General features: G+C 53.0%; 7 protein-coding genes across 7 annotated transcripts; 3 read left to right on the top strand and 4 right to left on the bottom strand.

Moving 5' to 3' along the window:
• Window positions 1–1262: 1262 nt before the first annotated feature.
• Window positions 1263–1855, bottom strand: BO83DRAFT_402895 (DUF3759 domain-containing protein; the record flags this gene model as incomplete). Its single annotated transcript, XM_025533572.1, has 3 exons — window positions 1263–1507; window positions 1578–1706; window positions 1840–1855. 3 exons carry the CDS (start codon window positions 1853–1855, stop codon window positions 1263–1265), a joined length of 390 nt encoding a protein of 129 aa, XP_025383431.1.
• A 133-nt stretch (window positions 1856–1988) lies between these two features.
• Window positions 1989–3568, bottom strand: BO83DRAFT_402894 (uncharacterized protein; the record flags this gene model as incomplete). Its single annotated transcript, XM_025533571.1, has 6 exons — window positions 1989–2035; window positions 2124–2188; window positions 2261–2380; window positions 2699–2882; window positions 3117–3141; window positions 3560–3568. 6 exons carry the CDS (start codon window positions 3566–3568, stop codon window positions 1989–1991), a joined length of 450 nt encoding a protein of 149 aa, XP_025383430.1.
• BO83DRAFT_411720 (alpha/beta hydrolase) lies at window positions 3370–5760 on the top strand. Its single transcript, XM_025534333.1, has 2 exons — window positions 3370–3903; window positions 4795–5760. The coding sequence occupies exons 1-2, from the start codon at window positions 3826–3828 to the stop codon at window positions 5656–5658; spliced, it is 942 nt and encodes a 313-aa protein (XP_025383429.1). The 5' UTR covers window positions 3370–3825; the 3' UTR covers window positions 5659–5760.
• BO83DRAFT_382370 (uncharacterized protein) lies at window positions 5701–7774 on the bottom strand. The gene is made up of 3 exons (XM_025532214.1): window positions 7375–7774; window positions 7165–7300; window positions 5701–7103 (listed from the first exon to the last, which is right to left on the bottom strand). Exons 1-3 carry the CDS (start codon window positions 7739–7741, stop codon window positions 5762–5764), a joined length of 1845 nt encoding a protein of 614 aa, XP_025383428.1. The 5' UTR covers window positions 7742–7774; the 3' UTR covers window positions 5701–5761.
• A 128-nt stretch (window positions 7775–7902) lies between these two features.
• On the bottom strand, window positions 7903–10632 carry BO83DRAFT_382369 (serine/threonine-protein phosphatase 2B catalytic subunit). The gene is made up of 5 exons (XM_025532213.1): window positions 10075–10632; window positions 9653–9984; window positions 9337–9594; window positions 8371–9281; window positions 7903–8320 (listed from the first exon to the last, which is right to left on the bottom strand). The coding sequence occupies exons 1-5, from the start codon at window positions 10190–10192 to the stop codon at window positions 8257–8259; spliced, it is 1683 nt and encodes a 560-aa protein (XP_025383427.1). The 5' UTR covers window positions 10193–10632; the 3' UTR covers window positions 7903–8256.
• A 197-nt stretch (window positions 10633–10829) lies between these two features.
• BO83DRAFT_347294 (uncharacterized protein) lies at window positions 10830–11953 on the top strand. Its single transcript, XM_025528812.1, has 2 exons — window positions 10830–11013; window positions 11069–11953. Exons 1-2 carry the CDS (start codon window positions 10998–11000, stop codon window positions 11590–11592), a joined length of 540 nt encoding a protein of 179 aa, XP_025383426.1. The 5' UTR covers window positions 10830–10997; the 3' UTR covers window positions 11593–11953.
• A 66-nt stretch (window positions 11954–12019) lies between these two features.
• Window positions 12020–13220, top strand: BO83DRAFT_441157 (Voldacs domain-containing protein; the record flags this gene model as incomplete). The annotated part of the gene is made up of 2 exons (XM_025536318.1): window positions 12020–12461; window positions 12551–13220. The coding sequence occupies exons 1-2, from the start codon at window positions 12193–12195 to the stop codon at window positions 13218–13220; spliced, it is 939 nt and encodes a 312-aa protein (XP_025383425.1). The 5' UTR covers window positions 12020–12192.
• Window positions 13221–13308: the final 88 nt, after the last annotated feature.

The following is a 13308-nucleotide window of genomic DNA, read 5'->3' as shown; positions in this document are numbered from 1 at the left end:
CTAACTTGGCGAATTTCATCGTGAGCAAATGGAGCTATAGCTGGGCATGATACTAAACGCAAACGAGCAAACGGCGGGCACGAGAGTATATAGCAGAAGCAACGATCCGCATTGGCGACAAGTCACGGCGAGAAAACGACTAGTACTGGAGCTGCTGGTAGTTTCAAGACATATATAGTTGAGAGAAACTTTCAGCTCCCGTAGGAGCAGCCGACGCCTCGAAAACTTTCTTTTTGCTGTTCTTCTTTTCCTGTTCGAATCAAGCGACCCAATAGTCTGGAACCGGGACGGTCATTATTATCTCGATTACGAGCCGGACCAACAGGAGGAAGAGGAGAAAGAGCCAACCAAGACAGGGCACACAAGGGGCAAGAAGCGAAGGGAACTGGGATGAACTCCCAATCGACGCAGGAAAACCTTGAGATACGATTGAACTCGTCATCGTGCGAGACAAGCCACCCAGCCGATTCATGCCCTTTCCATTTGGTCAATCAGGCCCCAAATCGGACTGCGCGCGCATCTGATAGGCTGCGATGACTGCACGTGCTGCATGCGATGAGCTCATTTGCTCGCCGCCGGATTAATCTGCCTATTGGAGTTTGGTTTCAGGATGAACCCGGTTCCGATGTGAGTGAAAGAGGAAAGGTAGGGCCAGACCGCCTTTCGCCGCCCCCTCAAGGCAATCCCGAGGTTTGATGTTTGAAGTTGGGTCGTTGTTCCGTGGATAACCTGCCCGGCTTGGGTAATTACCCCTGTTGAGGTGGGCGACTTGCCTGGTTCGCGATATTGACATTGTTGATGTTGATGTTGATGTTGATGTTGATGATGTTACCTGACATCAAACATTGTCTTACAACTTCTGAAGCCCATGTGGGTGATGCGCCCGTCGCCTTCCCGCACACCTTGCATCTCTGCGTCCAAAACAGACCCTTGCGCCCACCGTCAACGCATGGATAATCCGCGAGCTTTCCTGAACGGGTGGAATCCTGCATATTCGTCTCCGGGGCAAGATCCCCATGATTCTACTGTTTGTTTGGTATGGGTTACGAAGCGCAAGATAAGCGTTTGTTTCACATTGAGATAATAAAAAATTCATTTGGATATCTTGGTTTATTAGATAAGAATACATGCAGGAGAGGCCGTGTTACCAGCGCTCTCAACCCATGATCATATTCGTTTCATTTCCACCATCCATCTTCGTATCAACCCCTGATGATAGGGCCCAAATCCAGTTGGTTTCCCATCACACACAAAGAGGCTTCTTACCAGCCACCACGGCGGCCCTCGAAGCGGTCAGGGGGAGGGAAGCGGCCGGGGTCGAACTCGTCGGCACCGTATCCGCGCTCGTAGTGCTCCTCGTACATGTGGTGAGCGTTCTTCTTGGCGTGCTCGCGGGCCTTGATCTTGTCGACTTCGTCCAGGCCCTTGGTCTCGGCGAGCTTGTCGACCTCAGCGCCAACAACGGCGGCAAGGGCCTCCTTGGCGAAAGCGTGGCTGACGGTCTTGCCTATAGGTCAGGTGTGGTTAGCATGGCAAACTTCACGTGGCTAGAATGGTTTTGAATGGGGCATGCATACCCTGCTTGCGCTGGTGGTCCTCCCAGGCCTTCATGCCAGCGAAGGAAGCGGCACCAGCAAGGAGCTCGTGGGACAGGTGGCCCTCGTGCTTGTTCTCGTACACCTGACGGTGAGCGTCGTCGGATTGGTCTATAGATCCATGTTAGTTACTGAAAGGCCCGGATAAACGTCGTGTTGGTGAAGGCACGAGGCCAAAGACCAGACAGGGGAACCCTGTCAGGCCAGATGGAAAGGCGAAAGTGTAAGAAAGTATGTAACTTACCCCAGCCCCAGGCCATGATGATTGATGTATGAAGTAGTAAAGGGTTTGAGGTAGAGTAGAAAGTTGAGTGTTTGATGAGGAAGAGAAGAGAAGAGAAGGTCTGAATGGAAGGGGACAGAGCATCTTATATATGTGCTGCCTAGACAACCCTACTCAGCATCTTCAGCTCCTTTGGGGCGCCCCTCCATCGACCATCCTCAGAGTGCCCCACCGTCTAATCTCACGGAAATGCATCGAAAGTCTTGAGGGGCGTTGGACAAGAGACAACATGGTTCGCTCCCGACTGTGAAAGGGTGGATCGAGGGGAAGATCATATCCAGTGAAGGGAGTGGACACAGGCCAGCTGAAACTGTGCAAAGGAGGCAGCGCTTCGAGGGGATAGATGGATCGGGATTTGATTGGAACAGGTCATCGCTTAGACGCTACGAGACCGAATAATTGAGCGGTAGTGAAGGCGAGAAGCACCCAGCCACAGCCTCGTGGAGCGATGTGATGGGCACGGAATTGTCCAGGAGGGGCAGTCGAGGGGTAAGTTACTAGCCTCAATAAGTTGAAACATCAGGTTCCAATCATGTAAGAGGAATCGTGTATCTCCGGTTGGGGATCCGTGGTCACGTTTGGGTGAGCATCGATCCTGTGCCCCTCTTTGTCAATTCTTACGGCCGAGGAAGCGAGTGTCTGCACCGCGTACAGGCTACAATGGCGATAGGCTACCATCATCTATCTAGTGAAATTGTTCCTGCTGTCGTTTTGAGGGCCATGCAGATGCCCTTGCGTGTTCTCCTGCAGGCCAGTTGGAGTCCTCACGGCCTGGAGTAACGACCATCCGGATCATCGCCTGAGCAGAGTGCGTACGTACGCGTCCAGGGTCGGAACCACGATGTTGTTGCTGGGCGACTGGGTCGAAATGGGGATCTCCTCAGCCTTAAGTCTGGGCGAATCCATTTTGGCCCATTTAGCGCCGCAGCCACAGTTTGCCCAGGCTTGGCGGGCGCGAGATGAGCCGGTCGACCCGGTCAGCTTCTCGTCTTGGTGAGGCTTGTCTGAATATCAGGTGGAGGGTGAGTGATTCCCCCGCCTTTTGGGTGATATCTCTAAGTCTATCGACGGAGTATCGGGGTAAAGCTGTCACAGACAAGTGTCAGGGACTTAGTCTCAAACACTTTCAGCCGGCTAGAAAGCCTCCCATCTTCACACCTAAAACTGGGATTCTATTTTGGGTCTCGGACAATCTGGCGAGTGGGCAAAAAGTGGTGGAATCGGTGGAATCCCCCCACTGCCATTGCCCGATCTGGTCATTTCCTCAATAGTGCGAAAAGTAGTTGCCCCTCACTGTGGCGCAGTTTCATCCCACCGCGTGGTGGCGGTGTGTGGCTTGGCTAGATACCATCTGTCTTTTTCTCCAAAATATTTACCATGTACTAATAATATCCCTCACTTAATGGCACCCGCCTGCCGAGAATATTATGTCGTCATAGTCGGTGATGTGTTGTTTCACTTAGCGCTTGAGGCATTCGGTGAGTGTCCTCCGTAGTCAACTTGAGAATATGCTATTCATTGCCTCATTTGCGTGATATCTTCGGCTCCGGGATAGCGGTCATCCGGCAATAAATATACTTTCAACATGTGAATTTAATGTCCTTCAATGATGTGCATATGTTGTACGACAGGACACACACGAATCTGGCATATGCAATAATGCTGTGCATGCATTCAATACCATAGACATGGTCTGGAATAACTGTCAGTGAGGGTGGAAGTTACTCAGAAGCGTATCTTTCCAACCCGCTGCCTTACATGGCCTGATCGACGATACTCAACCTGTCTTTTCCATACCTTTTGAGTTAAATGAACAATTGGTAGCTTGCGATAAATTCCGATACCTACAAGAGAGTACTAGAATAGTAACCATGAAATATTGCGAATTTATGACACTCATTGCAGTTTCAATTATACTATCTCAGTATTCAATCGATACTAGGAATAATGACCGTGCAACCTATTATTGATATCAAAATAGACCAAAGCATAGTATATGATACTACTATCCGCGACTGCAGTAGTGTAAGTGCTATACTACTGATACTAAAGAGCACCCAAGTCCATTCTTATTATGGCAACATGCTCATCTCCATTCCTAGTCGTTGCATACCTAACAAAATCTTGTAGTATTCCTTCAGTACTTTCGCTTTGGCTCCTAAAGAGCCTTTTCTTGACAGCCGCCAGAGAATTGGCGAATTAAAGGAGAACATAGCGTGAAGAGGAAGTTAAAGAGCTGGGGACGCAGATTGAAAAGAACAAGACATAAAGAAGATCAACATCTGGATGCCTGAAAGATGCCACCTACTAAATGTGTAGGCAGTGACCATGTCAAGTAAGTCTGGACACTGATCTAAGTACAGCAGCCCTGTTCTCTCGAAGGATATTATTAAGGTGATGGGCCTAGGTACATCTCCTGGCTGTGTTTTAAACCAGTGATCAAGATTTTGAGTTGTACACACAAATAAGGATGCAATAGATATAGACAAGCCAAAGAAATTAGGATGATGAAGTGAACACTCATATTGAGTCACTTAAATGTGCATGAATACTTGATTTAATCCTGCACACATGCGTCTTTGTAGACCCTAATTAATACAATCAATTGGACCAACAGAACTGTCCCTGACGCACTAGTCCCAAACAGGCAACTAACTGCTTGAGCTCCAAAACTTCAACCAACAACCTTCTATCAGACTTCTACATTATCACCTCTCTTGAACCACTCTGACCTCTACACGCAAATCACATATTATACACAGGATACCCTAAAGCTGCCTCATTATATCCTCCACGAAGTATCCACAACAACCACAACCACAGCCACAACCACAAATACAACAACACCGAACCAACCCCGCCAACCTCACTACATCTACCACCACCACCACAACCACACTACCTACCCATCTCCAGCAACCAAACCACCCTCCAAACCACCCAACTCCAATCCAAAATGCCACCCACCCCCCTACCCTCTCCCACTTCCCCCCGCACCTAACCCTAACCATCACGCCCCCCTCATCCACCTCCACCACCGCCAGCACCTCCCCAAACACCTCCCCCAACATCCTCCTCCTCCTCCACGGCCTCGGCGACACAAGCCAAAACCTTACAACATTAGCCCGCGCCCTCAACCTGCCCGAAACCACCGTTCTAACTCTTCAAGCCCCCACGCCCCTCCCCTTCGACCTGGGCGGCTTCCACTGGGGCGACGACATCACATTTAGCCCAGCAGGGGACCTAGACATGGACGCCGGATTCACCCGCTCCACGAATACCATAATCAAGGAGGTGATTATCGACACATTGTTGAAGAAGTGCGGGTACCGGGGTAGGGATATTGTGGTGTTTGGGATCGGGCAGGGCGGGATGGTGGGGTTGGAGGTTGCCAGGCACTTCAAGAACTCCTCACTCCAGGGGGAAGGAAAGGTGGATGAGGAGGAGCTGGGAGGTGTGGTGTCGATTGGGGCGCCGGTGGGGTTATCTGGAAAGGCGCCTGCGACTGCGTCTGCGACTGGGAGTGGGAGTGGGAAGAGTAGGACGCCGGTGTTGATTGTTGCGGGCAAGGAAGATGGAGGGGAGAGGAGTACGGCGGTTACTGCGGCTGGGGTGAGGAGGACGAAGGAGTGGTTTGACTTTGTGGAGGTGAGTAGGTATAAGAGGCGTGGGGATGGGATGCCGAGGAATGCGGAGGAGATGAGGCCTGTGATGGAGTTTTTGGCCAGGAGGTTGAGGAGTTATAAGGGGGTGCCGGAGGGGAGTGTTGAACTTAGTTGAATGTTTAGGTGAATAAGGGGTGGAAGAAGGGTTGTATAGATATGGAAGGTGGATGATGAATCTATTGTACATGACATGTTTAACTAGGATACCTATTTGCTGGCTACTGCACCTCCTTCAGAGCGGTGCGTGCGCGCTCGATCGTCTCTCTGGCGTCCTTCTCCGCCGTCACCTCTTCGACCTGTCGGCCACCCTCGCGGGCGGTCTCGCGCAGCTGCGTCTCTATTTCCAGCAGCGCGGTGCGGCCGTCTTCGCGTACCTCGTTCTCGAACCAGTGTCGCGCGGACTCCCATTTGCGCTGCTGGTTGCGCAGCGAGTAGATTAGTCCGATAGCGGCCATCGTGCAGGTCTCGTAGATGGTGGCAGTCGGCAGCGAAACGTAGGTTAGCGCCGACAATGCCGAGGTCAGGGTGGTCGTGGACATGCTGAAGAAGACCAGACGCTGCGCCAATGCCTGCAGCGACGGCACTGTCGTCTCCATGAGCCGGCGACGACTAGTCGCGATCTGCGCTGGCCAGGACGTCTGCTCCTCTTGCATAGGAGTCGCATCGGTCAGCCCGGCCTGCTGGAACCGGCCGGCAGTCCAGATGACCTCCTTTTCGGCCTGGCGCAGGTACTTCCGGTCCAGGATCTCCGACGTGATCATCCCCACGTCGTCCACATGCCAGAACAGCTTCCACCACGCCAGTCCGCGCCACGGCTTGCTGGCGAAACCTTCCTCGAGTGAGCTGCGGAGTTCCGTGTGCCCGCGCTCCGCCCACTCGGACACAGACCGCTCAAGCACATCGCGAGTCTCCCACGACACAGCGCCACTTTCTTGCTCCAGCAGCTTCCTCTTCTCGGCAGCGGCGGCACCCGCTTCCGCGGAGTCCAGAAGAGACGTGATCAACGTCCGCAAGGACGGATCCAGCGTCCCTTCCTCAGCCCGGAGTGAAGACAACCAGTCCACCACCGGCTGCACACCACTGCTGTTCCAGCCGCGTTCGTAGAGAGAAGCATTCTGCACCGACTCGCGGAACTTCGCCAATGCCTCGTCCGCCTTGTCAATATCCACAAACGCAACCCGGCCGTCGTACTTCTGTGGCTCCGTGACTGCCAGCTCAATAGCCCCAAAGACCGACACAGCTTCCTTCTTCAAATCCGACCGCGCCATCAACCCGCTATACGCCAGGAATCCATCGACACCGCTGCCGCACACGATGCTGCGATGCACAGGATACCGCACCATATTATGCCGGCCGGAATGCGACGTGCGGATCGTAACCGTAGGCACGAGGAAGGTGTCAGCCGTGAATGGGTGAGACTGGGTAGCGTCGGCGACGCCTGCTGACTCGGCACCAAGTGTTGTAACGAGGATTTCCAAATTGCCCTTTTTCAAAATGGGCGAGGGAACTGAGATCATAGGAAGGAGATCGTTGGGGATTGTTTCCGAGACTTCGCCGTACCTGCATATAATTTAGTGCCTGCTCCCCATAATGCCATGCGTGTTTGTGAATGTAGACCTACCGAATCAACAAACCCCTCTCCGTATCTTCGCCATACGCATCCAACGCATCCTCCCAGCTCTCCCTCGAGTTCAACGGGTCCGCCAACAGCAACCGAACGAGTCTGCGCGCCGCAGTCGCATCATTCAAACCCAGAACTGCCCCAATGATTAGCATTACCCCAACCGACCAAAACATCAATCACTGGCTGGGAGAGAAGTCAAAGACATACCAGCAACCCGAACAACCGGCTTCTCACTCTCCAATCCCCTCAACGCAAGCTGCAACCGACTCAAATTCACCTGTTCCGGCGCAACATCCTTGACCCGGTTAAGAGCTTCATGTAGATCCTTCAATCGGGGAGGAATATGTCTTGTGTGGACGACGGATGTGGTCGCAATGCCACTACGCTGCAAGGATGCCCATGATTGTTGTTGATGTTGTTGCTGTGGTAATTGTAGTCGAGTTCGACGCGAGGAGAGGGAGCGGCGCCAGGTGGAACAGGACGGGCAGTAGAAGACTGATGAGGAGGATGAAGAGGTGGTGTCTTGGATCTGCGACAGGCTCTTGGAGAGCGTGCCGCGGAGTTTGGGAGGCATTGACTGCGTGTTTGGTGAAGAGGGATGGGATGGGGGAAGGAAGTTGTGGAGGATGTAGACAGGGCCGGTCGGAGATTCTGGCGCGGGACTTTCGGCGGTCTTGGCGCAGCGTAGCTTATACCTTAGTTTATTATGAGAGTAGGCTATGGAGTCTGGGGTAACAATAATCGACGGTAATCAATTGACTATTTTAATAAACTAGCCTGTACAATACGAACAGCTCAATTCATGGTGTATCGATTCATCAACTCATGGTCGAGTCGTCACGGACGCTCGATTGCTGTGCAGGAATTACACAAAGCCCCCCGTCCACCTCTCCATTATGCAATACAGTAATCTTTCGCGACAAAGTATAGGAGCTACTCAATTGCAACTGTCACCACGTTGACTTCTTTGAGGTGACAGTACATAGTTCACCCATACACGGAGTAGTTCAAACCCCGAATTGCAGTACCTCTGCATGCCGCTTCGAAAGATGCTGGTTCAGATGGAACACCCAGTTACTTCCTAATCGCTCATGCTTCTCGAGAATCCCGAGTAGCATCCCTTTGTCGCCGAGACTTGCCCGATCCCGCCGACCTGAAACTCGTTAGTATGATGGTCCGGAACAATCATTCGGCTTCACTTACATGCTAATCCGCCTGGCCACAGTCGCCAGTCCGGCGTCGTTCTCTGCCTCATGATGCGCCCGCTCAAAGGCAATGCGTCTGTCTTCTTCGCTGCGCCGGATGACCTCCTCCTGCGACGGGGGCAGACGTTCGTTTTGCAGGTCGACCTTGCGAGCATCTTCGAAGTTGGTAATGGCCTGCTTGATACCCTCCGCTCCCAGCATCAGAGTACCCGCTGGGAGACGACCTCCAGCAGCGGTCTTGAGTTCGGTGACCCGCTCGGACTCTTCACGCAACACCTGGAACACACGCGACAGACGTCCAATGGCAAGAATCTTGTTCTTGATCGCACGTCGCTTGAACTCGCTGCTTTCGATATCCATCGCCGCAGGAGGAGAGGGGGGTGCGGCGGTGGGCGAGACCGACGTGGGGGTATCATCTTCAAGCTCCTCCTTGGAGCAGGTGTTGAGAATGGCAATAAGCATGTCCGTAATCTTCTCACCGACGAAGGGAAGCGACCAGGTAAAGACGTCCATGAAGTTGGGGAGCCAGTACGGGTGAGGCGTGCAGTTGAACTGTCGGATATTCATAACGTTGTTCTCGTATTTCAGGACGGCGGCCTTGTTGTTGTAGACATCCAGGTAGTTGGGAGCACTGAAGATGGTCATGACACTGGGGAAACCGGTCGTACGTGTTTTGCGGTACATGCGGTAACCGGCATCCTGTGCCTCGTGCGCCCGAATGATGGAGAGAAGGTTGTTCTTTTCGAGGAAAGCGCACGCCGCGGGGTATGAGAAGAAATACGAGCATCCACGGACGCTGTTGTGGATGAAGTAGTCACCAGTCTTCTCCTGCCCAAAGTCTTCCAGAGGATCGGCCCAGAGGATGTCGCACATCAGGCCATGAGTCGGGGGCTCCCTAAAGCGATCAATCTGTCGCCAAGTCAGCCAGCAGTCCACCAGATGTAGTGTTCAGCCCATAACATACCGCTTTGATATCTTCCAGAGTGTGCAGCTCGGGACTGAGACCTCCGTGGATACAGAGGAACTGCTTGTTCATGACCGCCGCCAGCGGCAAGGAGCAAAACGATTCGATGCATGCCTCGTAGATGCGCTCGCTGTATTTGTGTTTGCACTCGAGCTTGAAAGTGAAGTAGTCCGTCAAATGCCGACATTCGTGGTTACCCCGCAGGAGCCAGAGCGTATTTGGATACCAGATCTTGAGAGCCCAGAGATACAGGACACACTGTAGCACGCGAGTCAGTGGGTGTGGCAAATACCAAACAGCTTGCGATCACACGAACCTCAATACTGAAGTAACCTCTGTCCACATAGTCACCGAGGAAGAGGTAGCGTGTCTCGGAAGGATCTCCGCCGACCTCGAAGAGCTTCATTAAATCGTAATATTGTCCGTGAACATCACCGCACACGGTGATGGGCGCATCCATCTCCAGCAGGTTGGGTTCAGCCCTGAGGAGCTGAGTACCGGCCTGTATAATCCATAGTGCCTGATCTTCAGTGAGACGACCTTCGCGGTAGAAGTGCTGCTTGAGGAACTGCAGGTTGGGCTTAGAAGGGTCTTCACGAGACCAGAACAGGTCGTCCGGCGGGGTGTTCAACGCCGGCGCTTGCACCTCTGAAAGACCATAGAGTGATTAGGAGAGCGCTCATGCAGATAGTTAAGTAGAGGGAAGGCAGAGAGAGAAAAAAGACATTATGGCGTTACCTTTAATTACTCGCTCCATGGTCGACACCTGAGTGCCATCTTCCATAACATGTAACGTGAAGTCGATCTCCGGGACCGGCTTTTTATCCGTCACCGCACGCGCGATAGTGCGATCCATGGTGACTTAAGTGACAGGGAAGACGTAGATCTTGGATCTGGGGAAATCGCAAGAACGTCGTGCCCCGGGGGGTTGCGAGGAGGCGAAGAAAAGGGGAAAGACACCAGCGCGGAGGCCAGTTGTTGGTGGGGGGTTAAGCGGCGGCGGGATTGGATTTCACACGCGAGACAGGCGGAGATCGCGAGGACTGGCCGTTGTAAGGAACAAGCTGGACGGGGGTCACACCAAGAATCCTACGAAGTGGCGATTCCGAGGATGACAAGGGGGGAGGGGGAGCGAAATAGGGTTGAAAAAATTGAGGCTAAAGCGTGGGTCAGGGACAAGGCGAGAGGGACGAGCGAAGAGTGAGGGAAGATGGAGAGAGGCGCCGGGCAGTGCAACCCGAATAGGAGAGATGGTCGGCCTTTCCAGCTCGATATCGTCCAAGGCTGGAGAATAGAGAGGCTGAAGAGACTGCCTGACCACCTTTTTTCTGCAGAGAACCACTAGTAAAGATGATTCGGAAGAAGAAACCAATTATCGTGTAAGATAGGAACTACTAGGTAACAATCTCCCCCTCTTCGTATTCAAAGATTCATTCAATCTAATCTCTTTCTCTTCATTGCAAGAAAGAGAGTTTCACTCGACGTCAGACCAACCGTAATTACGGTAATTCTCAGCTGGCGGATCATTCCCGCTTCGTTACAGTCCCTGTAATTAATTACGCTGTCCGCGGGGAATCTCATCCATCATTGATTACTCTTGTTTCCTCTCTGCCTAGCTTATCAGTTCTTACAGTCTACAGTATACTACCCCATCACCCATCATGTATGAATCCTATCGTCAGTACCTTCCTTCTTTCTTCTTCTGTCTTGACACAACACTGACTCACGACAGGCCCTCATCCCCTACTGGCTCAGGTCCCCTTGACCGTTTCCCCCTTCATCAACCTCCCCACTTCCGTCACTCTCCCCTACACCTACAAGTCCGTTCCCTCGACCATCCCCCCTTCAGTAACAGTCGACCCAAGTAACCCCGATGTCAAACCCCGCTACGTGGTTTCATCCAGTGGCGAGCATGCCGCCTCTCCAGAAGAGATTCTAGCTTCCTGCAACGCCCTCGAGCAGCACCTGAACAAGACACGCGCCGACGCCGAGAAAGCAATCCGGGGCTGGGAGGACTCAATCACCCAGCGAGATTTGGCAGAGAAGCGACGTGTGGCTCCCGGATGGCTAGACAGAGACGAGAAACTACTTCAACCGAGTAACGCAGCCGCTGGCCCTAGAGGACATAACCAACCTCAACCCAGCTTATTGGACAGCTCGTTCTCCGATCCTAGTGCGGCCGCATTACCCTCCATGGTACCGCGAGACGAAGGCGAAGAACTGGACAGAGCTTTTGGAGGGTTGGACGTGAAATGAGAGCTGCGCGATGATGTTCTGAAACATAATATATTGGGATGGCTTCGTGAAGGCCATGAACCGCGCCAATGGCCGCTGAAACCGCTGCAGGTGGATGCTATGGGCCCTTGCTTTGGCGGGGATAGTAGCGCACTTCCTTCGTCGCAAGCCACGATAAAGTTCAAGCTTGTGCGCACCGTATTCTGCAAGAGATCACCAGTGCAGGGCGCTCTGCATCTGAACCAGCTGAACCGCGGCAGTGCGCGACCTACGCCAACGAGAGCACAGCCATATTACCATCTGGTACCGCCGAGCAACTAGCTCAAACGATCTCTAAAGAAACAAATCTAGCATCGATCATAATAATACCACACACATTTCCACTAATCTTCCACAAGAGTGCACCTAATCAAATTATGAAACGACGTAAGAAACCAACCGTGGTAGATAGAACCCCACCCGCCCGGCGGATATCAACTGCCATCAACCAGCAGCTACTGATAATCTAGCTTTTGCTCCGCCCGCAAAGCTCCATCCATCATCTTCTCTTTTTCCCACCCTTCACCACCAACCACACTTCCTCAACCTCCCACCTCAAAACAACCAAATCCAACCCTCAAAATGGAATCCATCACCGCACCCCCCGACACAACATCCTACATCCCCCTCGCCGAGCACCAATCCCGCACCCCAAGCTCCTTCCACTCCGGTCCTCCAATCCTCTACTCGCAGCACCAAAACTGCAAACTCGTGCTCCTGGAGCGCGAAGTCCTCGCAGTCCCAGCACTAGGCGCTCTGCGCGATGCCTCCACCGCAAACGGCACCACCGAAGAAGAAGCCGAAGACAAAGAGATCGTCATCCCCGGCGTGAACGTATGGGTTACGTCTGAGTGAGTAGCCTTCCCTCCTCCATCCATAACCAATACAATAACCCAAAGAGAAAGCAAACCATACTAACGAGAATGAATCAATCAACTAGGAAATTCCTCCTTTACAACCCCACAACCAACACCGGTCTCTCAATCCCTTACCCCTCCATCTCCCTGCACGCCATCCAGCGCCTGCAGCTCCCCAACACCGAACCCCAAGCCCAGGTCCAAGTCCAAGGCCTGTACATGCAAATCGCCAACCCAACTACCTCCTTTTCCTACTCCTCCGCCGACGACGAAGAAGACGCCCTCACCGTAACAGTTGTGCCCGAGACCCCCGCTCAAGAATCTTCTACCCCCGCCGCCGCTGAGGAAGGAGACGAAAAGCCCGAAACCCCCACCCAGACCCTCTACGCTGCTGTGTCGGCGTGCTCGAATCTGCATCCGGATCCGGTTGAACCGGGCGATGAGGACGAGGATGATTACGAAGGAGAAGGAGGAGCGTTTCAGTCGGGGTTAGTGTCGATGGGGAGCGCGGAGGGTGGATTGCCGCCCCCGGTGGAGGGGAGTTCTGGGTGGATTACGGCGGAGAATATGCATGAGTTCTTTGATGAGGAGGGGAATTGGATTGCTGGTGGGGAGGAGCCCACGTTGCCTTTGGGGCCTGGGGCGGGGACGGTGAGGCAGAGGGAGGAAGAGGAGGGGGAGGGGGTGGATGGGGAAGAGGGTGTTAATGGGGATGGTAGTGGGGAGGAGACGAAGTGGAGGAGGACGGATTAGATTGTTGGTTTATCCAAGCTCTCTTCTTGGTCTTTGCTTGTGTACTATCTCTACTACTTAAACCGATGGCGTGTGTGTTATGAACTAC

This window comes from Aspergillus eucalypticola (genome assembly GCF_003184535.1).
Source record: "Aspergillus eucalypticola CBS 122712 chromosome Unknown BO83scaffold_34, whole genome shotgun sequence".
NCBI classification, from domain to species: domain Eukaryota; kingdom Fungi; phylum Ascomycota; class Eurotiomycetes; order Eurotiales; family Aspergillaceae; genus Aspergillus; species Aspergillus eucalypticola.
This window is presented reverse-complemented; position numbering and strand designations above follow the sequence as displayed.